Source organism: Pelophylax lessonae (genome assembly GCF_965119305.1).
Source record: "Pelophylax lessonae genome assembly, chromosome: 5".
NCBI classification, from domain to species: Eukaryota; Metazoa; Chordata; class Amphibia; order Anura; family Ranidae; genus Pelophylax; species Pelophylax lessonae.
The window spans coordinates 529,696,195-529,717,139 of record NC_138772.1 but is presented as its reverse complement, the minus strand read 5'-3'; the positions used below and the strand labels follow the sequence as shown (position 1 = coordinate 529,717,139).

General features: G+C 42.6%; 1 protein-coding gene across 1 annotated transcript in view; it reads left to right on the top strand.

Moving 5' to 3' along the window:
• Positions 1–20,945, top strand: part of NDRG1 (N-myc downstream regulated 1) — a 120,156-nt gene that overhangs the window by 15,063 nt on the left and 84,148 nt on the right. The window contains exon 2 of the mRNA XM_082258717.1: positions 14,093–14,158. Within this exon, the coding sequence (XP_082114843.1) occupies positions 14,102–14,158 (57 nt within the window). The 5' untranslated portion in view covers positions 14,093–14,101. The remainder of the gene's footprint in view (positions 1–14,092; positions 14,159–20,945) is intronic.

Here is a 20,945-nt window from a genome sequence, read left to right as displayed (position 1 = left end):
TTTTTTAATGGCAGCCACACGTCACAAATAAAATATCCGGTAATGTGATTGGCGTCTCGCTGGGAATGCGGGATGACAGCTGACTGCTGCTTTGCCCATTAATTCACTTATACTGTGCTGGCATGGGGTCACATTTGACCTCATTCCAATATCTTGTTTACTGCTTGCTGTGCCCTCTTCCAGCCGTCAGCCTTCTGGCTCCATCTGCAGGAAGCCGGCGGATCTGCGGCAAAGGCGACAGCAGAGCAGAAATAATCATTAAATAATCTCAACATCAAATTGCAGCTCTGAGTGTAATATTGACCTCTTAAAGTTGATGTAAACCGTAACTGGATGACAGTTGGTAAAGCTCTTTATATCCTAAATAAATGCTTTTTTTTTTTTTTATAAAATGCTTATTTTTTTCCTTTTTTTTTATCACCGTGCTGCTAAACTCCACCAGCTACTTTCAGACACGTCCTGCCTATATACAATAACCTCGTTTGCATATCACTGCTCTGCTCTGCTGTGGTTGATGGTGACTACTGCAGAACATACCAGCTGGCAGGGTTATATATGGGGAAATTGGGGCTTGTGATGATGCTGATTTAAAAAAGATAGAGGATATTTACCCAGGCCCACCATTAAAAAGCGACCCAATATGGCCCACCTGACAGGCATCACTGTTCTTGGCCAAGGAAGAGCACTCTGGCCCCTGGAAACTCTGGCAGGGTTATATGGGCTTGTGATGATGCATTGTGGCCTCCCCAGGGGCTCCAGGTTTCACGTGGATGTGGTGTATCTGGACTTTGCAAAGGCCTTTGACACCGTTCCCCACAAACGCTTACTGTACAAACTAAGGAAGGTAGGTATGGACCATAAGGTGAGTACCTGGATAGAGAACTGGCTCCAGGGGAGAGTACAGAGGGTGGTGATTAATGGGGAGTACTCGGATTGGGCGGGTGTGGAAAGTGGGGTCCCCCAGGGTTCTGTCCTGGGACCAATCCTGTTTAATTTATTCATAAATGATCTAGAGGAGGGGATATCTAGTACAATCTCAGTATTTGCAGATGATACTAAATTAGGCATGCCAATATCTTCTATGCAGGATGTGGAAACCTTGCAAGCGGACCTGAACAAAATAACTGGGTGGGCAACTACATGGCAGATGAGATTTAATGTTGAAAAATGTAAAGTAATGCACCTGGGTGCCAGAAACCAGAAAGCAAGCTACTCACTAGGGGGGGAACCTCTGGGTGAGTCTAGGATGGAAAAGGACTTGGGGGTACTGGTAGACAACAGGCTTGGCAGTGGCATGCAATGCCAAGCCGCTGCAAGCAAAGCCAACAGAATACTGGGTTGTATAAAAAAGGGGATTCACTCCAGAAATAAAGAGATTATTCTCCCGCTCTACAAGACTCTGGTCCGGCCACATCTGGAGTATGCTGTCCAGTTCTGGGCACCGGTCCTCAGGAAGGATGTGCTGGAACTGGAGAAAGTCCAGAGAAGGGCAACAAAAATAATTAGGGGAATGGAGGACATCAGCTATGAGGAAAGACTACAAGCACTGAACTTATTCTCTCTGGAGAAGAGACGATTGAGGGGGGATATGATATCAATGTACAAATACTGTACTGGCGACCCGAGCATAAGGAACAAACTATTCAGAGAAAGGGAATACAATAAGACACGTGGTCATTCACTAAAACTAGAAGAAAGGCGGTTTAACCTTAAAATACGCAGGGGGTTCTTCACTGTAAGAGCAGTAAGGATGTGGAATTCTCTTCCACAAGCAGTCGTATCAGCAGGGAGCATTGATAGTTTCAAAAAACTATTAGATGGGCACCTTAGAGACCACAACATACAGGGGTATACAATGTACGGTTAGCAGGAAACACACACACACATTATAGTTTGAACTGGATGGACTGATGTCTTTTTTCAACCTCACTAACTATGTAACCACCAGAATCAAGCTGTAAGCTGCTGCTGGCTTGGGGGTGGACGGGGGCAAGTTATGTCACCAGCATTGTTCGTCTCACTGTGTATACATGTTTTTAACCCCTTTATTGCCAGATGGGGAGAAGCTGGGATCCTGGCATGCTGCTGGCCAAGGGAAGGATGTCCACTTCTCCCTCAACTCATCACCCTCTTGGTACATTGTAGCGGAAAGAATTGAGGACCCCTGAGTAGGGGCGGGCAGCAGCAAGGGGGAAGCCAGGCCCAGGTCCCTCTGCTGACCCCATGAGGCCTTGTCCTGCCTGTATCACCCTTTCGGCAGCCCTGCACATCCCTACAAATTTAGTGCATCCAAAAATAGACAAATTATTATTTATGGTGGGACTCACACTGCCAGAAATGAGAACATAATTTAGCAGGAATTGTTCCATGTTGTGAATGAAGAATCCTTTCCTATGATGGAACTCTGCCCTATGCCAAATTTGCAGAGGATGCAGTTTTTATGAATGGACTTTACCAATCTGTTATAAACTAAAAGATCATTGGTAGATCGGAACTGTAATATGTTGCCACAAAATGAAAATAAACATTTTGGACTGTACCAAGATGGCATGGATGAAGTGGACTTTAATAAGAAGATAAGTACCAATAATGGACTGGACCATCTTGCTTTTGATGAAAAGAAACATTTTTGGGTAGGATTGCACCATGTTGCCTGAAATAAAAAGGAAATTCTTATAAACTGAACTTTACCATCTTGCCATGGATGATAGGACTGCCCTATGCTACTGATTCAGTTTGGACTAAAGCATTCTGCTATAAAATTGGAGTTAGTTCGTATGATTGGACTGTACCATTCTGCTATAAAAGGGGCGTTGGTTCGTATGATGGGACCATACCATTCTGCTATAAAAGGGGTGTTGGTTCGTATGATGGGACCATACCATTCTGCAATAAAAGGGGAGTTGGTTTGTATGATGGGACTATACCAATATGCTATAAATGGGGCGTTGGTTTGTATGATGGGACTATACCATTCTGCTATAAAAGGGGCGTTGGTTCTTATGATTGGACTATACCATTCTGCTATAAAAGGGGCATTGGTTCGTATGATGGGACTATACCATTCTGCTATAAAAGGGGCGTTGGTTCGTATGATGGGACTATACCATTCTGCTATAAATTGGTAATGATTAAGCACAAGATGTATGTGTGAAACGTGTCTACGTGACTTCATGTTGGTGTCTTTGGTGTCATCATTTGTAACATTTTGGAATTAAAAGAAATCTAAAGGCAACTGGAATTCCTGGATTTGCGGCTATTTCTTGTTCTACATGCTATAAAAGGGGCGTTGGTTCATATGATGGGACTATACCATTCTGCTATAAAAGGGGCGTGGGTTCGTATGAGGGGACTATACTATTCTGCTATAAAGGGGGAGTTGGTTCGTATGATGGGACCTTACCATTCTGCTATAAAAGGGGTGTTGGTTCGTATGATGGGACTAAAGCATTCTGCTATAAAATTAGAGTTGGTTCGTATGATTGGACTGTTCCATTCTGCTATAAATTTGGAGTTGGTTCGTATTATTGGACTGTTCCATTTTGCTATAAATTTGGAGTTGGTTCGTATGATTGGACTGTTCCATTCTGCTATAAAAGGGGCATTGGTTCGTATGATGGGACTATACCATTCTGCTATAAAAGGGGAGTTGGTTCGTATGATTGGACTATACTATTCTGCTATAAATGGGGCGTTGGTTTGTATGATGGGACTATACCATTCTGCTATAAATTGGTAATGATTAAGCACAAGATGTATGTGTGAAACGTGTCTACGTGACTTCATGTTGGTGTCTTTGGTGTCATCATTTGTAACATTTTGGAATTAAAAGAAATCTAAAGGCAACTGGAATACCTGGATGTGCGGCTATTTATTTTTCTACATGCTATAAAAGGGGAGTTGGTTCATATGATGGGACTATACCATTCTGCTATAAAAGGGGCGTTGGTTCGTATGATGGGACTATACTATTCTGCTATAAAGGGGGAGTTGGTTCGTATGATGGGACCTTACCATTCTGCTATAAAAGGGGTGTTGGTTCGTATGATGGGACTAAAGCATTCTGCTATAAAATTGGAGTTGGTTCGTATGATTGGACTGTTCCATTCTGCTATAAATTTGGAGTTGGTTCGTATGATTGGACTGTTCCATTCTGCTATAAATTTGGAGTTGGTTCGTATGATTGGACTGTTCCATTCTGCTATAAAAGGGGCATTGGTTCGTATGATGGGACTATACCATTCTGCTATAAAAGGGGAGTTGGTTCGTATGATTGGACTATACCATTCTGCTATAAATGGGGCGTTGGTTTGTATGATGGGACTATACCATTCTGCTATAAATTGGTAATGATTAAGCACAAGATGTATGTGTGGAACGCGTCTACGTGACTTCATGTTGGTGTCTTTGGTGTCATCATTTGTAACATTTTGGAATTAAAAGAAATCTAAAGGCAACTGTAATTCCTGGATGTGCGGCTATTTCTTTTTCCACATGCTATAAAAGGGGAGTTGGTTCATATGATGGGACTATACCATTCTGCTATAAAAGGGGCGTTGGTTCGTATGATGGGACTATACCATTCTGCTATAAAAGGGGCGTTGGTTCGTATGATGGGACTATACCATTCTGCTATAAAAGGGGCATTGGTTCATATGGAGGGACTATACCATTCTGATATAAAAGGGAGTTGGTTCGTACAATGGGACTATACCATTCTACTATCAATGAGGAGCTAGTTCATGATGGGACTGTTCCATTCTAATTTACGTATGGGGGCAATTTTTAGGGCTGGAGAATCTTTCCAGCGTCTGTAATTTTTTTCTCAAAAACTATACCAGCACCCATATGTATAAAGATTTCCTTAAAAAAAAAATACTTAAAAAAATTTGATAACCGAAAATACAGTTTTAATCAAATTGCAAGTGACCTGTCAAAGTATCATTGATGGATAGATCTTCCTAAGTATTTTTCAAAGCTCTTTTATATGACAATTATTCAACTTTATATGACTGATTTATTCAGCCGAATGGAGCATAACGGAACCTGAAGGCGTTAGAAGGTCGTCAGATGTCAAGTAACAATTTGCTATTTTTGGGACCTCGGACATGAAATACACAGGTCCTTCTATATCAGCATGGATGTTCAGCCACTGTGACACGGACATTAATATGGAATTGCCCCTTCTTTTTGGCTATAATAACCTCCACTGTTACTTCTTCGTGTAACTCTCACAGACAATGAAAGGAATCTTTTCCCATCAAAGAAAATGGGCAGGAGAAGATTTATTGATATAGCTTTTGCCAAAACCTCGTGGACACCTGACCATCACTCCTACATGGCCTTGTTGGATATCTGATTACAAAACCTATAGCCATCAATATGGAGTTACCCACCGTTGTGGCTATGACAGCCTCCACTCTTCTTGGAAGACATTCCGCAAGATTTTGCAGTCTGTCTGTGAAAAGCTGGCTCATTCAGCCAAAGCATAATTTGTAAGGTCAAGTATTGATTTTGGATGAGAAGACGTGACTCGAAATCGGAATTGCATTTATTGCCAAAATATGTAGCAGAAAACAAATTGGCCTAAAATGTTAAAAAAATTTGATTTTTAAATGTTTTTATTTTAGGAATGTTATATAGCAGAATGTGAAAAATGCTTGTTTTTCTGAATCATCATTTCCCAAAAAATAAAAAAAAAGTGGCTAACAAATAATATAAAGTACAGCATTAGGGGGCGAAGCTACCATCTGTGGGATTATGACTGTGGCACTCTGCATTAATGGGGGGCACGCTGTGGTCACTCTGCATTGAAGGGGGCATGCTGGTCACTCATTTTGAGCACCAGCCGCCACTGGTGACAACACTGAAGAAATGACACTTTGCTACAATGTAAAGTAGTGAGTGTACAGCTTGTATAACAGTGTAAATTTGCTGTCCCCTCAAAATAACTCAACACACAGCCATTAATGTCTAAACCGCTGGCATCAAACGTGAGTACACCCCCTAAGTGGAAATGTTCAAATTGTGCCCAAAGTGTCAATATTTTGTGTGGCCACCATTATTTTCCAGCACTGCCTTAACCCTCTTGGGCATGGAGTTTACCAGAGCTTCACAAGTTGCCACTGGAGTCCTCTTCCACTCCTCCATGACATCACGAAGCTGGTGAAGACCTTGCGCTCCTCCACCTTCTGTTTGAGGATGCCCCACAGATGCTCAATAGGGTTAAGGTCTGGAGACATGCTTAGCCAGTCCATCACCTTTAGCCTCAGCTTCTTTTAGCAAGGCAGTCGTCGTCTTGGAGGTGTATTTGGGGTCATTATCATGTTGGAATACTGCCCTGTGGCTCAGTATCCGATGAGAGGGGACCATGCTCTGCCTCAGTATGTCACAGTACATGTTGGCATTCATGGTTTCCTCAATGAACTGTAGCTCCCCAGTGCACTCATGCAGCCCCAGACCATGACACTCCCACCACCATGCTTGACTGTAGGCAAGACACACTTGTCTTCGTACTCCTCACCTGGTTGCCGCCACAGTATCTTGAACCATCTGAACCAAATAAGTTTATCTTGGTCTCATCAGACCACAGGACATTGTACCAGTAATCCATGTCCTTAGTCTTGTCTTCAGCAAACTGTTTGCGGGCTCTCTTGTGCGTCATCTTTAGAAGAAGCTTCCTTCTGGGATGAAAGCCATGAAGACCAATTTGTTGGAGTATGCGGCGTATGGTCTGATCACTGACAGGCTGACCCCCCCACCCCTTCAACCTCTGCAGCAATGCTGGCAGCACTCATACGTCTATTTCCCAAAGACAACCTCTGCATATGACGCTGAGCATGTGCACTCAACTTCTTTGGTCGACCATGGCGAGGCCTGTTCTGAGTGGAACCTGTCTTTTTAAACCGCTGTATGGTCTTGGCCAACGTGCTGCAGCTCAGTTTCAGGGTCTTGGCAATTTTCTTATAGCCTAGGCCATCTTTATGTAGAGCAACAATTCTTTTTTTCAGATCCTCACAGAGTTCTTTGCCATGAGGTGCCATGTTGAACTTCCAGTGATCAGTATGAGAGAGTGAGAGTGATAACACCAAATTTAACACACCTGCTTTCCATTCACACCTGAGACCTTGTAACACTAACGAGTCACATGACATCGGGGAGGGAAAATGACTAATTGGGCCAAATTTTCACATTTTCACGTAGGGGTGTACTCACTTTTGGTGCCAGCGGTTTAGACATTAATGGCTGTGTGTTGAGTTATTTTGAGGGGACAGCAAATTTACACTGTAATACAAGCTGTACACTCACTACTTTACATTGTAGCAAAGTGTCATTTCTCCAGTGTTGTCACATGAAAAGATATATTAAAATAGTTACAAAAATGTGAGGGGTGTACTCAATTTTGTGAGATACTGTGTGTGTGTGTATATATATATATATATATATATATATATATATATATATATATATATTTATTTGTTACCAAAAAAAATTTAATTGATTTTTAACAGAGGCAGAATCTGTTTTCTTCCATTCTCTTCAAATGTCCCTACGTTCTGCTTTTACTAGTTTGGTCACAAGACTGGTTAACTATTACAGATCAAAGGTTAGGAATTCACTGATTCTGCAGTTAAACATCTTGAAGGTGTGTCATTTTGTGTAAAATGTTTTTAGAGGGTTTATAAGTTACAGAATTGCCTAAAATGAGGCCATCCGTACCTACTTAACAAGGTTTAACAAGGGTAAAGCACCTAAATTTAAAGTGAAACTCGGGTTTTGTTGAGATAAAATGCAATCTTCTCCAGCTGCACCAAAAAGGTTGTAAGGATTTTTTTCAACATTTATTGCCAACTCTTATCTGTTTCTGGTTCAAAGAAATAGCTGCAAACAGAATATAAGAATGTCTTAACTTGTGAAACAGTCAATAAACATCCTGAAAGACTTTGGTTTAGCTCAAACAAGCCTCTACCGGCATTGGTTTTACCATCCAAACATCTCTTGTGCAAACGTATGACAATTTGAATTGTATTATGATCATGTCCAGTGATCAGCCATGTTGGAGGTGTAGTGTTCTAAGTATAGAATGTAACAGAATTGTATTATTGTCATGACCAGTGATCAGCCATGTTGGGGGTGTAGTGTTCTATGTATAGAGTGTAATAGAATTGTATTATGATCATGTCCAGTGATCGGCCATGTTGGAGGTGTAATGTTCTATGTATAGAGTGTAATAGAATAGTATTATGATAATGTCCAGTGGTCGGCCATGTTGGAGGTGTAGTGTTCTATGTATAGAGTGTAATAGAATTGTATTTTGATAATGTCCAGTGGCTGGCCATGTTGGAGGTGTAGTGTTCTATGTATAGAGTGTAATAGAATAGTATTATGATAATGTCCAGTGGCTGGCCATGTTGGAGGTGTAGTGTTCTATGTATAGAGTGTAATAGAATAGTATTATGATAATGTCCAGTGGCTGGCCATGTTGGAGGTGTAGTGTTCTATGTATAGAGTGTAATAGAATAGTATAATGATCATGTCCAGTGGCTGGCCATGTTGGAGGTGTAGTGTTCTATGTATAGAGTGTAATAGAATAGTATAATGATCATGTCCAGTGGCTGGCCATGTTGGAGGTGTAGTGTTCTATGTATAGAGTGTAATAGAATAGTATTATGATCATGTCCAGTGGCTGGCCATGTTGGAGGTGTAGTGTTCTATGTATAGAGTGTAATAGAATAGTATTATGATCATGTCCAGTGGCTGGCCATGTTGGAGGTGTAGTGTTCTATGTATAGAGTGTAATAGAATTGTATAATGATCATGTCCAGTGGCTGGCCATGTTGGAGGTGTAGTGTTCTATGTATAGATTATAATAGAATAGTATTATGATCATGTTCAGTGGTTGGCCGTGTTGGAGGTGTAGTGTTCTATGTATAAAGTGTAATAGAATAGTAAACAAGCAAATGCACTGTCGATGCAGCACCTATTCCCTGCGCTCTGAGTGGTGCAATCCTCTTGTCCAACCTGACTGTAGGCTTGTAGATGAGAACAGATGACACGGCAACTTGATAATACTTCAGCCTTGCAGCCCCTCGCTGGACCAGGGTGGTCCGGAAAACACTATAAACGACAACAAAACAAGGGCGCACCGGCCTAGTGCATTATCTCTTAGACGGGTTTATTAAAATAATAGATTAAAAATACTCACAAATGAGTTTCTTGATAAAAAGTACATCAAATAGAATAAAATCCTCAGCAACAAGATCGGGATTGAATTGTCCCCTGAAGCTGTGCAGGCTTACGCGTTTCGAGGCAGCGCCTCTTCCTCAGAGCCTGAAGAGCATGTCTAAACACATGCTTTATATATGGGTCCATATGTCCAGTGATCGGCCATGTTGGGGGTGTAGTGTTCTATATATAGAGTGTAATAGAATTGTGTAATGATCATGTATAGTGATCAGCCATGTTGAAGGTGTAGTGTTCTATATATAGAGTGTAATAGAATTGTATTATGATCATGTCCAGTGGTTGGTTATGTTGTGGGTGTTTGCAGGTCTATGTATAGAGTGTAATAGAATTGTATTATTGTCATGTCCAGTGATCGGCCATATTGGGGCTGTAGTGTTCAATGTATAGAGTGTAATAGAATTGTATTATGATCATGTCAAGTGGTCAACCATGTTGGATGTGTAGTGTTCTATGTGTTGAGTGTAATAGAATTGTGTTGTGATCATGTTTGGTGGTTCGGTCATGTTGGGGGTAAACACCTTCACATTTTGCACATGTCAAAATGTAAGAAAAATAGTTTAATATCTAAACAAGTTTATTGCTGCGTCATTCCACCACAATTGATATGCGCGTGCCAAATACCTATCAAAGGTAAATACATCCCTTGTTTAGTTTATTGGAACCAAAGCTTCACGTGCCCCGAAAGTGCTGGAGGAGTAACATTAGTGATGTTTCTCTATTTTGGAACAGAAATACAAATCATTTATACAGTATATATTTGATTTGTGTGTTTATCCAGTGCCCAGCCACACGCGTGACCGGGAAGCTAGTGGAGATCATTGTAGTAGTGTTGTCTTCTTCAGGTATCTCCAGGTTTTACGTGAACCTGCTAGGTATGGTGTATACATAGTTACATTGATCCAAGCTGGACCAGTGTAACTGTAAAAATATCCATATCTGGAAAAAAAAAAAAGTACCCTGTCAAATTTAACTTCTTTCTCAATCCAGTTTAGCATGAAATAAAACCTCCACAATGGAATGTGTTATCCTCCTGCAGTCCCAAACCGTGGGGAAACAGCCAGATAATCAGGGACAGCTAGCAAATTTTAAATGCAAGACTATTACTTCACCGTAACCAAACTGCAATCTGCTACAAAGACAAATTAGCAGTTGGATACATTTCTCCAAAAACCCATTACAAGTAAATTACCGGATCAATCCATTTTGTGCGTTGGGATTAATCAGATGTCCTTTCGGGTTGACTGAACTTCTATAAATGTCACGTTCGGGATTAAGATCTGAACTAAAATGGGATTGATGAATAACAAACTCATGGTAATGATCCAGCGAGAGATTTACAATCTCAGATAAAAAACTTAAAGACTGAATGGTGAATTTTCAGTAGCTTTCACCAAGAAAACTGAACCCGAAACCGCGGGGAAGGAAGTGATTAGTTGCAAGTAGAGCATCTTAGAATATGAGTATGTCTTAACTTGTGGAAGTCAATAAACATCCTGAAGGACTTTAGTTTAGTTCACACAAGCCTCTACCGGCATTTATTTTACCATCCAAACATCTCTTGTGCAATGGTATGACAATTTGACCCGACACCTGTAGTTCTGGTACTGTTTGACCTCTTCAGAACCTTGTTAGTTGCCACATGTTTCCCCAATAAACATCCTGAAAGAGTTTTGTTTAGCTCACACAAACCTTTACTGGCATTGGTTGAACCATCCAAACATCTCTTGTGCAACGGTATGACAATTTGACCGAGCACCTTTAGTTCCAGTACTCTTGCACCTCTTCAGAACTATGTTAGTTGCCCCACATTGCCCCAATAAACATCCTAAAGGACTTTAGTTTAGCTCACATAAGCCTCTACCGGCATTGGTTGTACCATCCAAACATCTCTTTTGCAACCGTATGGTAATTTATCCTTAAACCTGTAGTTCTGGTACCGTTTGAACTCTTCAGAACTCTGTTAGTTGCCCCATGTTGCCCCACATCAACTTTCTATGACCTACAGATATGTTTGTAAGGGTAATTTAGTTGCTTTTAGGTTAAGCTGCTCTTCCATAAGTATGCATATCTCATACCTGCAGGTCCACTGGGAAAGTTGACAATCACTATAGTTGTCTGAGCTTTTTCAGTGATAACTGCAATATTCCGGGTTCTGTGATGAGCAATTTCTCCAATGTACACTGACCTAAGTGGGTTCCTTGCTCTACACTGCTGCCGCTCAAAGACTGACTTATATTATTTCCAATTAATACAAGGCAGCCTGTAATTGGATGAGGTGGAGAGGAGGGGCGGCAACATCATGATCTCCACTTCGTCCAATCAGTGGATGCCTTGTATTTCCTGAAAAACCATCCACCAATCGATCCCCGTGGTTACTTTGAAGAAGGGCAGCCACTCAGAACAGGAGCCAAACGATGGCTGCGATCGCTGTAGTAGCACCAACTACAACAATGACTTTCAGCTTCCCCAGCAGTCCCTAAGATATGAGATCTGCATACTTACATCGTGCCAAGCTGGACCAGAATATATATGCAATAAAGATCATTCCCGGTGTTCAGTTTTTAAGTATCCTGCCTTCCAAATATTCCTAAAAATGACCCCCTCCTACAATTTATCCCGTCTACCCTATGGGAAAACGATGTGTAAACCTACCTGTTTTTCAGTCTGCTCCGGTCTAGCCACGTGATTCCGCAGCTTCGGCTCCCCTGTGTTGGTTAGAGATGGGTGCAAGGGAGCACGGACAACGGCCAATGGTGACGTCATCGTTCCCAGAATTCCAAATACTCCCTGATACAGGAGAGCAGGAGCTGGGGATTCACGTGACCATCGTGGAGGGAGTATACAGATCTTTTTTATATAGGGTAGGCAGATTCGAGAGGAGGAAGAGGAATAGAAATTTTTTTTTAGTCAAATAACTTTTTATTGAACATTTTACACAGTTTCTAAAAATAGGTTACAGGTCTATAGATTATATCACCATACAAGGAAAGAAAAGGGTGTAAAGCACTAACGATAAGCAATACAGTGCTGAGTCCAGTTTTCTGTCGGGATGGAACATTTATAGGAATAGTTAGTGTTAGGCAGTGTGACGGAACCCCCCCCCCCCCCCCCCACACTCCGCTTGAGTGCTTCCCTCAGTATACCGCTTCCTCCAATCTGAACATAGATAACAGATATTATAGCTGCATATTGCAACCAAGAACTAGACGGGACTCTTAGGACTTTAGGACTCTTAGCTGCAAAACTAAAACTCTTTATTGAACAAGAATACAGTCCTTTTATACACTATACTTATGTGAGGCTGATGACATTATCATATGCAAGCACAACTGTATACAGAAAGATAATTAACACTATAAACATTAAGTTAATTTAAACAACTAGCCACCTGGACAATCAGGGATCTCATTCCAGGTCAGACTTGCCGGCATCGAGCTCACAAAGTACAATACACATTATTACAAGTATAAACACATCCCCCAATAGCAGTTTGCTAGCAGACAATAGGTGTGTTATTTAGCTCAATTAACAGTGTGTGAAAGACAGATGATTGAGCTGATGAAATTATCTGAGTCTGACTGTGTGGAGCAGTCCTTATTGGCAGCTAGGCCCTAAACAGGAACCCTGGGCCTAGAGCCCAAGAGTCTGTGTGTCTTGTCGAGACATGGACTTGAATTCAGAGTAACATTACTCCAAGGGTCCCCCCCCCCCCCAGCATACACCTCACAAAGAGTAGTGTTCCCTTAAAAGCCAGAGCCTATACCCTGCAGTCCCCTCCAAAAGCCCCTGTCCCAAGTTGGTCTGTCACAGTCAGGAATTCCACTTTAAAGTGGTTGTAAACCCTTACATACACCCAGTAAAATGACTGGCCTCAGGTGATAAACAGAGATGAACCAAATCTTCCTACATGCATGTGACCAGTTTATCTGCCGCCATCTCTTCTCTACATCCATTCAAAGTCCAGAATTCATACAGCTTGTCTGAGCTTCAAGAAACCAGGGGGCGGAAAGCTGAAGTTATGCTATGCAGAGTTCAGTGAGGAGAGTTTTGAGAGCTGACTGGAGGGAAAGGACACCCCTCCCCTGCACACAGGAACTGAGCTGAGGCTGTCAAATATAGGCTGTGTGCTGGAGCTCCCTCCCCCTGTCACTTTTTTACTTCTTGGTGTCAGGAAAACTTGTCAGAAGTGATTCATGCAGATAGCAGAGGAACAAGGCAGCAGACAGAAATGACACTCTGGACCGAAAAGTACACACTATAGAGAGGATTATGCTTTGTTCATTTTCATTTGTGAGGTTTATAACCACTGTAAAGTATAACTAAAGGCAAAACTTTTTTTAGCTTTTGGATAGAGTGGAGAGGAATTAGAGTAGATGCCATTTTTTATTGCTGTCTGTGTCCCCATTAGGGAGATTCACCCCCCCCCCCCCTATTTGTCCTGTTTACCGTTATCATTAATATTTAAAGTAAAAGAAAATCCCAAATTTTGGGTTGTTCCCAGAAAAGTAATAGAGGGGAAATCTTCCAATGGGGACACCAGTTCTGGTGATCTGGGGGTCATCAAGGAATTTCCTTAATTTTCAGGGAATTCCTCTCACTTCCTGTTTGGCTATGGGACAGGAAGTGTAGGGAAATCCCTGCAATGGGAAACAGATGGGGGGAAGAAAATCTGACAGGGGCTATAACCCTCCCTTATTCAATCCAAAATGAAAAAAAAAAAGTTTTGCCTATTGTTCTACTTTAAATTACAATGCATTTTAATTGTGTCTTCATAAATGTCCTCCTTGTGGAAATGCATGCGTCTTGAGTTTTACTTTAATTATATATTTATTTTTTTTGTTTGCAGGTTGATACAATGTCCGGACAAGAATTTAACCTGGGAGAGGGGAAGCAGCCGCTCTTGGTGGAAGAGGTATTCTTTAAAAATAATTTGGGAGAATCTGTTAGAGTGCTTGGATTCTCAGTGCTTCTAAAAAGTAAAATTTAAAGCTAAATGAGTGGGGCATGTTCCCTCACCAAAAACTATCCAATGATGTGCAAGCCAAAGTGAGATTTTACTGATCTCATTCACCTAGTTAAGGGTCCTGCTTCATCCCTTTAGTAAAGCAACCATTCCAAGATAGAAACAGCAGTTTATAGCAACTGATCGCCAAACGGATGGAACAAATGCCTCCCGATACAAGTAGTAGAAATTAGGGGAAGAAAGTCAGACATCCACCAGTTTCTTTTTTAAATAATACTTTAAAAAAGCTTTATTGCCACTTGGGTACAAAGACAAAAGCCAAGCCAAAGCACATAGCTCCATGGCAGACCCGGCTTCTTCTGCACTGACGCACTTCACCCCCACAGGAGCTTAGTCATAGAGGATCTTACTACATAGGGAACCATTTGTTCAACTGCTGCTCCTGAGAAACAACAGAGAAAGAAGTGTTATCTGCTTGGCTGTGCTGTGTGGCAAAGATGAGGAGATCTCAATACTGGATGGACAAAAATAGAAATCCTTGACAGCTAAAACAGCTCCCTTATATGTGCAGTCAAACCTTGTATTGCGAGCATAATTCATTTCGGAAACATGCTTGTAATCCAAAGCACTCGTATATCAAAGCGAAATTCCCCATAAGATGATTCGTTCTACAACCATTTATTCATAAGTCCTTCAGTTTATAGTCCATATAAAAAGATTATAGCAATGTGATTGGTTGTGTAACCATAAAATGTCCATTCACAAATGGCGCCTCCACAAGCGTATTAGAAGCAAAATCCAGCAGGAGCTACAGAGTATAAAAGAGAAGAGAGGCGCCTCTAAGTGTAGCAGTATGGTTACATTTAGTGTAGGTTCACACTGAGGCTGAACCGGCATTTTCAGTGCGACTTCAGGGGCGATTTCACAGACATGTGACTGTGTGGGTTCCTGCACAGATGTCTATTCAAATCACCCCCCCCCCCCCCCCCCCAAAGAAACTACTTTTGGAAATCGGTGCTGCACCGCAAAGTCGGCTTCGCACCGATTTGGACGTGCCATTGCCGGCAATTGGCTCAGATTTGACATGTCAAATTGCATGTCAAATTGGACCAATGTGAACGTGGGCTTAATGAAGGTTCAACATTTAGCAACTCACATGGCTCATCTAAGAATGCAGGCATCCGAGGTAAAGCTGTCCACATAGACCGTCCTCCGCACCGCCGGCTGTCACTGCCGTCAGTCTGCAGTCGTGACCGGGAAGACTACCCTGCAGTAGAGCGATCTGAAAGTGAGGCTTGAAGCGCTCGTGGAGCGCAGTGTGGAAGAGATGACGTCAATGGTGGTGAGGAGGATGGTCTATGACAGCTTCACCCCGGATGCCTGCATACTTAGATGTGCCTGTTCTAATCATCAATCATGTGAGTTGCTAGATGTTGAACCTTCAATAAATGTAACCATATTGCTACATTTAGAGGCTCCTCTCTTCTCTTTTGTACTCAGTTGTGACGTGACGCTACTTCTATATCAAGACATCGCTTTTTTTTTTAAGTCAAAATTTATAAAAAAAAAATGTGTTTGTCTTGCAAAACACTCTCAAGCCAAGGTTTTACTGTATTTATCTTTTTAATGAGCTATTTGTCTGGATTTCAGCTCTAATCTATATTTTCTAATCTAATTTTAGTAATATAATTAGTTACTTTTGGGGCACTATTCCCTTCACTGACACCAACAATAGAGCACTTTTTCTTCCACTGATACCAACAATAGAGCACTATTCCTCCCACTGATACCAACAATGGGGCACTATTCCTCCCACTGATACCAACAATGGGGAACTATTCCTCCCACTGATACCAACAATGGGGCACTATTCCTCCCACTGATACCAACAATGGGGCACTATTCCTCCCACTGATACCAACAATGGGGCACTATCCGTCCCACTGATACCAACAATGGGGCACTATTCCTCCCACTGATACCAACAATGGGGCACTATTCCTCCCACTGATACCAACAATGGGGCACTATTCCTCCCACTGATACCAACAATGGGACACTATTCTTCCCACTGATACCAACAATGGGGCACTTTTTCTCCCACTGACACAAACAATGGGGCACTTTTTCTTTAACTGATACCTACAATAAGGCATTATTCCTCCCACCGATCCCAACTATGGGGCACTATTCCTCCCCCTGACACCAACAATGTGGCACTGTTCCTCCCACTTATGTCAGTGTTGGGGCACTATTCCTCCCACTGACACCAAAGATGGGAAACTATTCCTCCCACTGACACCAAAGATGGGACACTATTCCTCCCACTGAAACCAATGATGGGGCACTATTCCTCCCACTGACACCAAAGATGGGACACTATTCCTTCCACTGAAACCAATGATGGGGCACTATTCCTCCCACTGACACCAAAGATGGGGCATTATTCCTCCCATTTATACCAAAGATGGGGCACTATTCCTTTCACTGAAACCAAAGATAGGACATTTTCTACTCCCACTGGCCACAGTCGGTTCCCCCTAAATTCTGAAGGACAGTTAACTGACCCTTTGTTTAGAAATTTTGGAAACCCCTGCTCTAGCCTGAAGAGGTGATGGCCAACCATGGGTTAAATCTTTCAATTGCAAAATTGGCTGTGTAAGACACTATTGCATTGCACTAATGTGGATATTAACCACGATGCGTGGCATTGCACTATACAGTACATGCATTGTTGTGGTGCCATTGATTGTGTATGTCACCCAATGAACTGAGGCGAGGTTTACACCTAGCCTCCTGTGGACACACGTTTTTGCACGTTTTTTTATGTTATCTTCAAGCATTTTTGTGCTACATGCATAGGGCACCCCATTCATTTCAATTGGCTGATGTCCGTATGACAAACGTGCCAAAGAAGCCTATGCGTATGTTGAGCTTCGTATGTTTTAAACCATGCATTATGGTACGTTCATTGCATGGTTTATCGCATGCAAAAATGCATGTCTGCTTGCAGTATTTGGAATGCCATTACCGAGTAATGGCACCGCAAGTGTGACAGACGTTTTTCATATGTTCCATGAATGCACATGATTTTCATGTGCATTCACTTATTTTTCACAGAATGCTTAAGTGTGGATGTAGCCTGAGACAATGCACTTGAGTTGCAACATGTCACAACGCATTAGGTCACATGCAATTTTTTTGGATGTTTTGTTGCATAAGCTTTAAAGTGGTTGTAAAGCTCAGACATGAAATATGAACAAAGCATATATAGTGGGTACTTTTCTCAATTAAAAGCACTATGGGGGAGATTTACTAAACTGGTGTACTTATAATCTAACTTTAGCGTTTTAAATTAGGCTTTGACAATAAAACCTGGAAGCTGATTTCTGTGCAGAGCAGCACCAGATTGTACACCATGGAGTTTTAGTAAATACCCCTAAGTGCCATTTCTGTCTGCTGTCTCCTTCCTCTGATATCAGCATGAGTCACTTCTGACGAGTTTTCCTGACACCAAGAGAAGAAAGGTGACAGGGTAGGGACCTCCAGCAGATTGACAGCCCCAGCTCTGTTCCTTGTATGCTGTGTGTGTCTCTTCCCTCCAATCAGCTCTCAGAGCTTGCCTCACTGATCTCTGCAGAGTGTAACCTAAGCTGTCTGCCCTCTTTTTTTCTGAACTCTCAGACAAGCTTACAAATTCAGCACTTTGAAAGGATGTAGAGAAGAGAAGACTGCATCAGACTTATATAGGAGGGTTTGTTTCACCCCTATCTATCACCTGAGGATACACAGAGCCTACACTGGGTAAATGCTTTACAACCACTTTAACTGCAATGCGTGGAAATAGGCTATACTTGCATTGCATGAATGGCACCCCAATGCATTGAAGCAATGCAACTGCATTGCAGCAGGCAACAACACATGGCAACCTATAGTAGTTTGTTATTGCAAATTGCCTTAGAATATTAAGGTCACAAGCAATTTCTGCATTTGCAGACTATTCGTTTCAACAATCCGCACGTTATTGCATTGTAAAAATGTAAATAATCCCTAATGCATTTGGCACAGTTAGGTCCACTTTTGAAACAAGAGTATAATCAGAATTTCAAGGTTGACTCCGAGTTCCTCCAAATTCAGGGTGTGTTTGCTAAACATTTTGGATGTGAGCAATTTTCCAGGAATTTCCTTCCGCCTCGTGGCCTCCTACAGCCTGGCTTCAACTTCATCATCATATGAGCAAAACTGTAGTAAAATAAACATGAATTATGAGCCCAGGAAAACATGAGATGAGATCAACCACAATGAATCGACATGCCAAATAACTGCCAGCTGTCTCTGACTTCCATGGACAAGCCATGTTTAGGAGCTTAGATCCTAGATATTCTGTCTTTGGAAGAAAAAAATAAAAAGAGAAATTCTAAATGTTTAAAGAGGGCAGACTTGATGAACCAGTTTTTTTGATGTCACAATGTAATATTGCTCTAAGACCCTCGTCACCCCCCACCCCAACCTAAGAAACCCCACCCTCCCCAGATGCATACTTACCTCCATCCTGCAGCCATGGCCTCCTGCAATGTCTACATCCTTCATGTAAAAACTTTTCTCAGCTGTTTGTACCTACACATTAGATCCCCATAGACCTCTATAGGGCTGTATACTGTATATAAGGCAGGGGACACTTGGCAAATCATGCCATAAATGTCTATGGGGATCTACAGCTCAGAAAAGATTTTCCCCGTAAAGGACGTAAACTGTGCATAATGCCGGGGGATGGAGGTAAGTATGCAACTGGGTAGCGGGACGGTTGGATACTTTAAGTAGAGGGGCAAATAGGATGAATACCATTTGTTTGAAAATGCACTTATCCTTAAAAGCATAACTCCAGCTAAACCAATTTTACTGGACCTAGATAGAGTTGGGAAGGGTTAGCTGTCTGTGTTCCTGTTGCTTAGATTTCCACTTTATGTCCTGTCAGGACAGAACGTGATTGAAAATATCTCCAATGGGGGAAAAAAAAAAAAACAATATCCCTAAATGTTATGTCCAGTTGCTTTGAGTTATGTATCTAATCTTCCTGGGAAGGCCTCCCTTGTCTAAGACACCCAGAAGGACTGAAACTCTAATGCATCCTTTCTCAATATTTTTAACGCGGGGGAACCCTTGAAATAACTTTTTGGCTTCAGGAAACCCTTACTAATAATTATTTACAGGGCTCAAAATTTCAAGTCATGAGCTACTAGCCAGGCCTTAAGAGTTACTCGCCACTTGTTGCCCCACCCAAACCCTACCCTGCTCCGCCCCTAAATGCGCCTTCGCCAGAATGACCACAGCGTGCCCCCTTTCAATGCAGAGTGCCCACAGCGGGCCCCCTTAAATGCAGAGTGCCCACAGTGTGCCCCCCTTAGATGCAGAGTGCCCACAGCGTGCCCCCTTTCAATGCAGAGTGACCACAGCGTGCCCCCTTTCAATGTAGAGTGACCACAGCGTGCCCCCTTTCAATGCAGAGTGCCCACAGCGTACCCCCTTAAATGCAGAGTGCCCACAGCGTGCCCCCTTAAATGCAGAGTGCCCACAGCATGCCCCCTTAAATGTAGAGTGCCCACAGCGTGCTCCCTTAAATGCAGAGTGCCCACAGCATGCCCCCTTAAATGTAGAGTGACCACAGCGTGCCCCCTTAAATGCAGAGTGCCCTCAGAGTGCCCACTTAAATGCAGAGTGCCCACAGCGTGCCCCCTTAAATGTAGAGTGCCCACAGCATGCCCCCTTAAATGTAGAGTGCCCACAGCGTGCCCCCTTCAATGTAGAGTTAGCACAGCGTGCAGAGAGACCAGCGTTCACTCACCTGATGCAATGGCGGCATCTCCTAATCCTCTGCGTCTCCCGAGTCCTCCTCCTCCTCCTTGACCAACGGCAATTGTTTGCCTTTTGGCCAATCAGGAAACGGGTCTCTGACCCGCTTCCTGATTGGCCAGGAGGAGGATCAAGAGGAGGATCCGTGTGACAATAGCGAATATTCATTCGCTATTGTCACACAATGGGTGGGCTCAGGGCACACTGCTCTGCGCCCCGGGTCCACCCTTTTTTAAAGAACAATGCACTCACTACAATGCAGACTGCGCTGTGAACGGCGGTAGGCACTACATTCCCCATACAGCACAGCCCTTACTCGCCATCCTCATCATTCCACTCGCAAAATGCGAGCAGGCAAGTGGAATTTTTGAGGGCTGAATTATTATATTTACAGCTCACAGTACATTAGTGTGATGATCAGTGGGAAGAATGCTCCTTATATTTGTGGTCATTGGGAAGAATACCCTCCTAAAAAAAATCAATGTTGTCATTGGTTACTCATCTGAAAGGCAGAAATTGCTCATTGCTCAAAGAACCCCTAGCAACCTCTAGAGCAGAGGTCCTAAAACTTTCCAAGCAAAGGGCAGGTTTACTGTTCTTCAGGCTTTAGGGGGAACAGACTGTGGCCAGTGGGAGTGGCAGCAGTGCCCCATCTTTGGTTTTAATGGGAGACATAGTACCCCGTTGTTGATATCAATGAGAAAAGTGTCCAATTGATGATGTCTGTAGGGGGAACTGGTGCCCCATCATTGGTGTCAGTTGGTGGAGTAGTGCCCCAAGGGCCAGGTAGCAAGCAGGCAAAGGTCCACATCCGGCCCCTGGGCTGCAGTTTGGAGAGCACTGCTCTAGAGCAGTGATGGCGAACCTTGGCACCCCAGATGTTTTG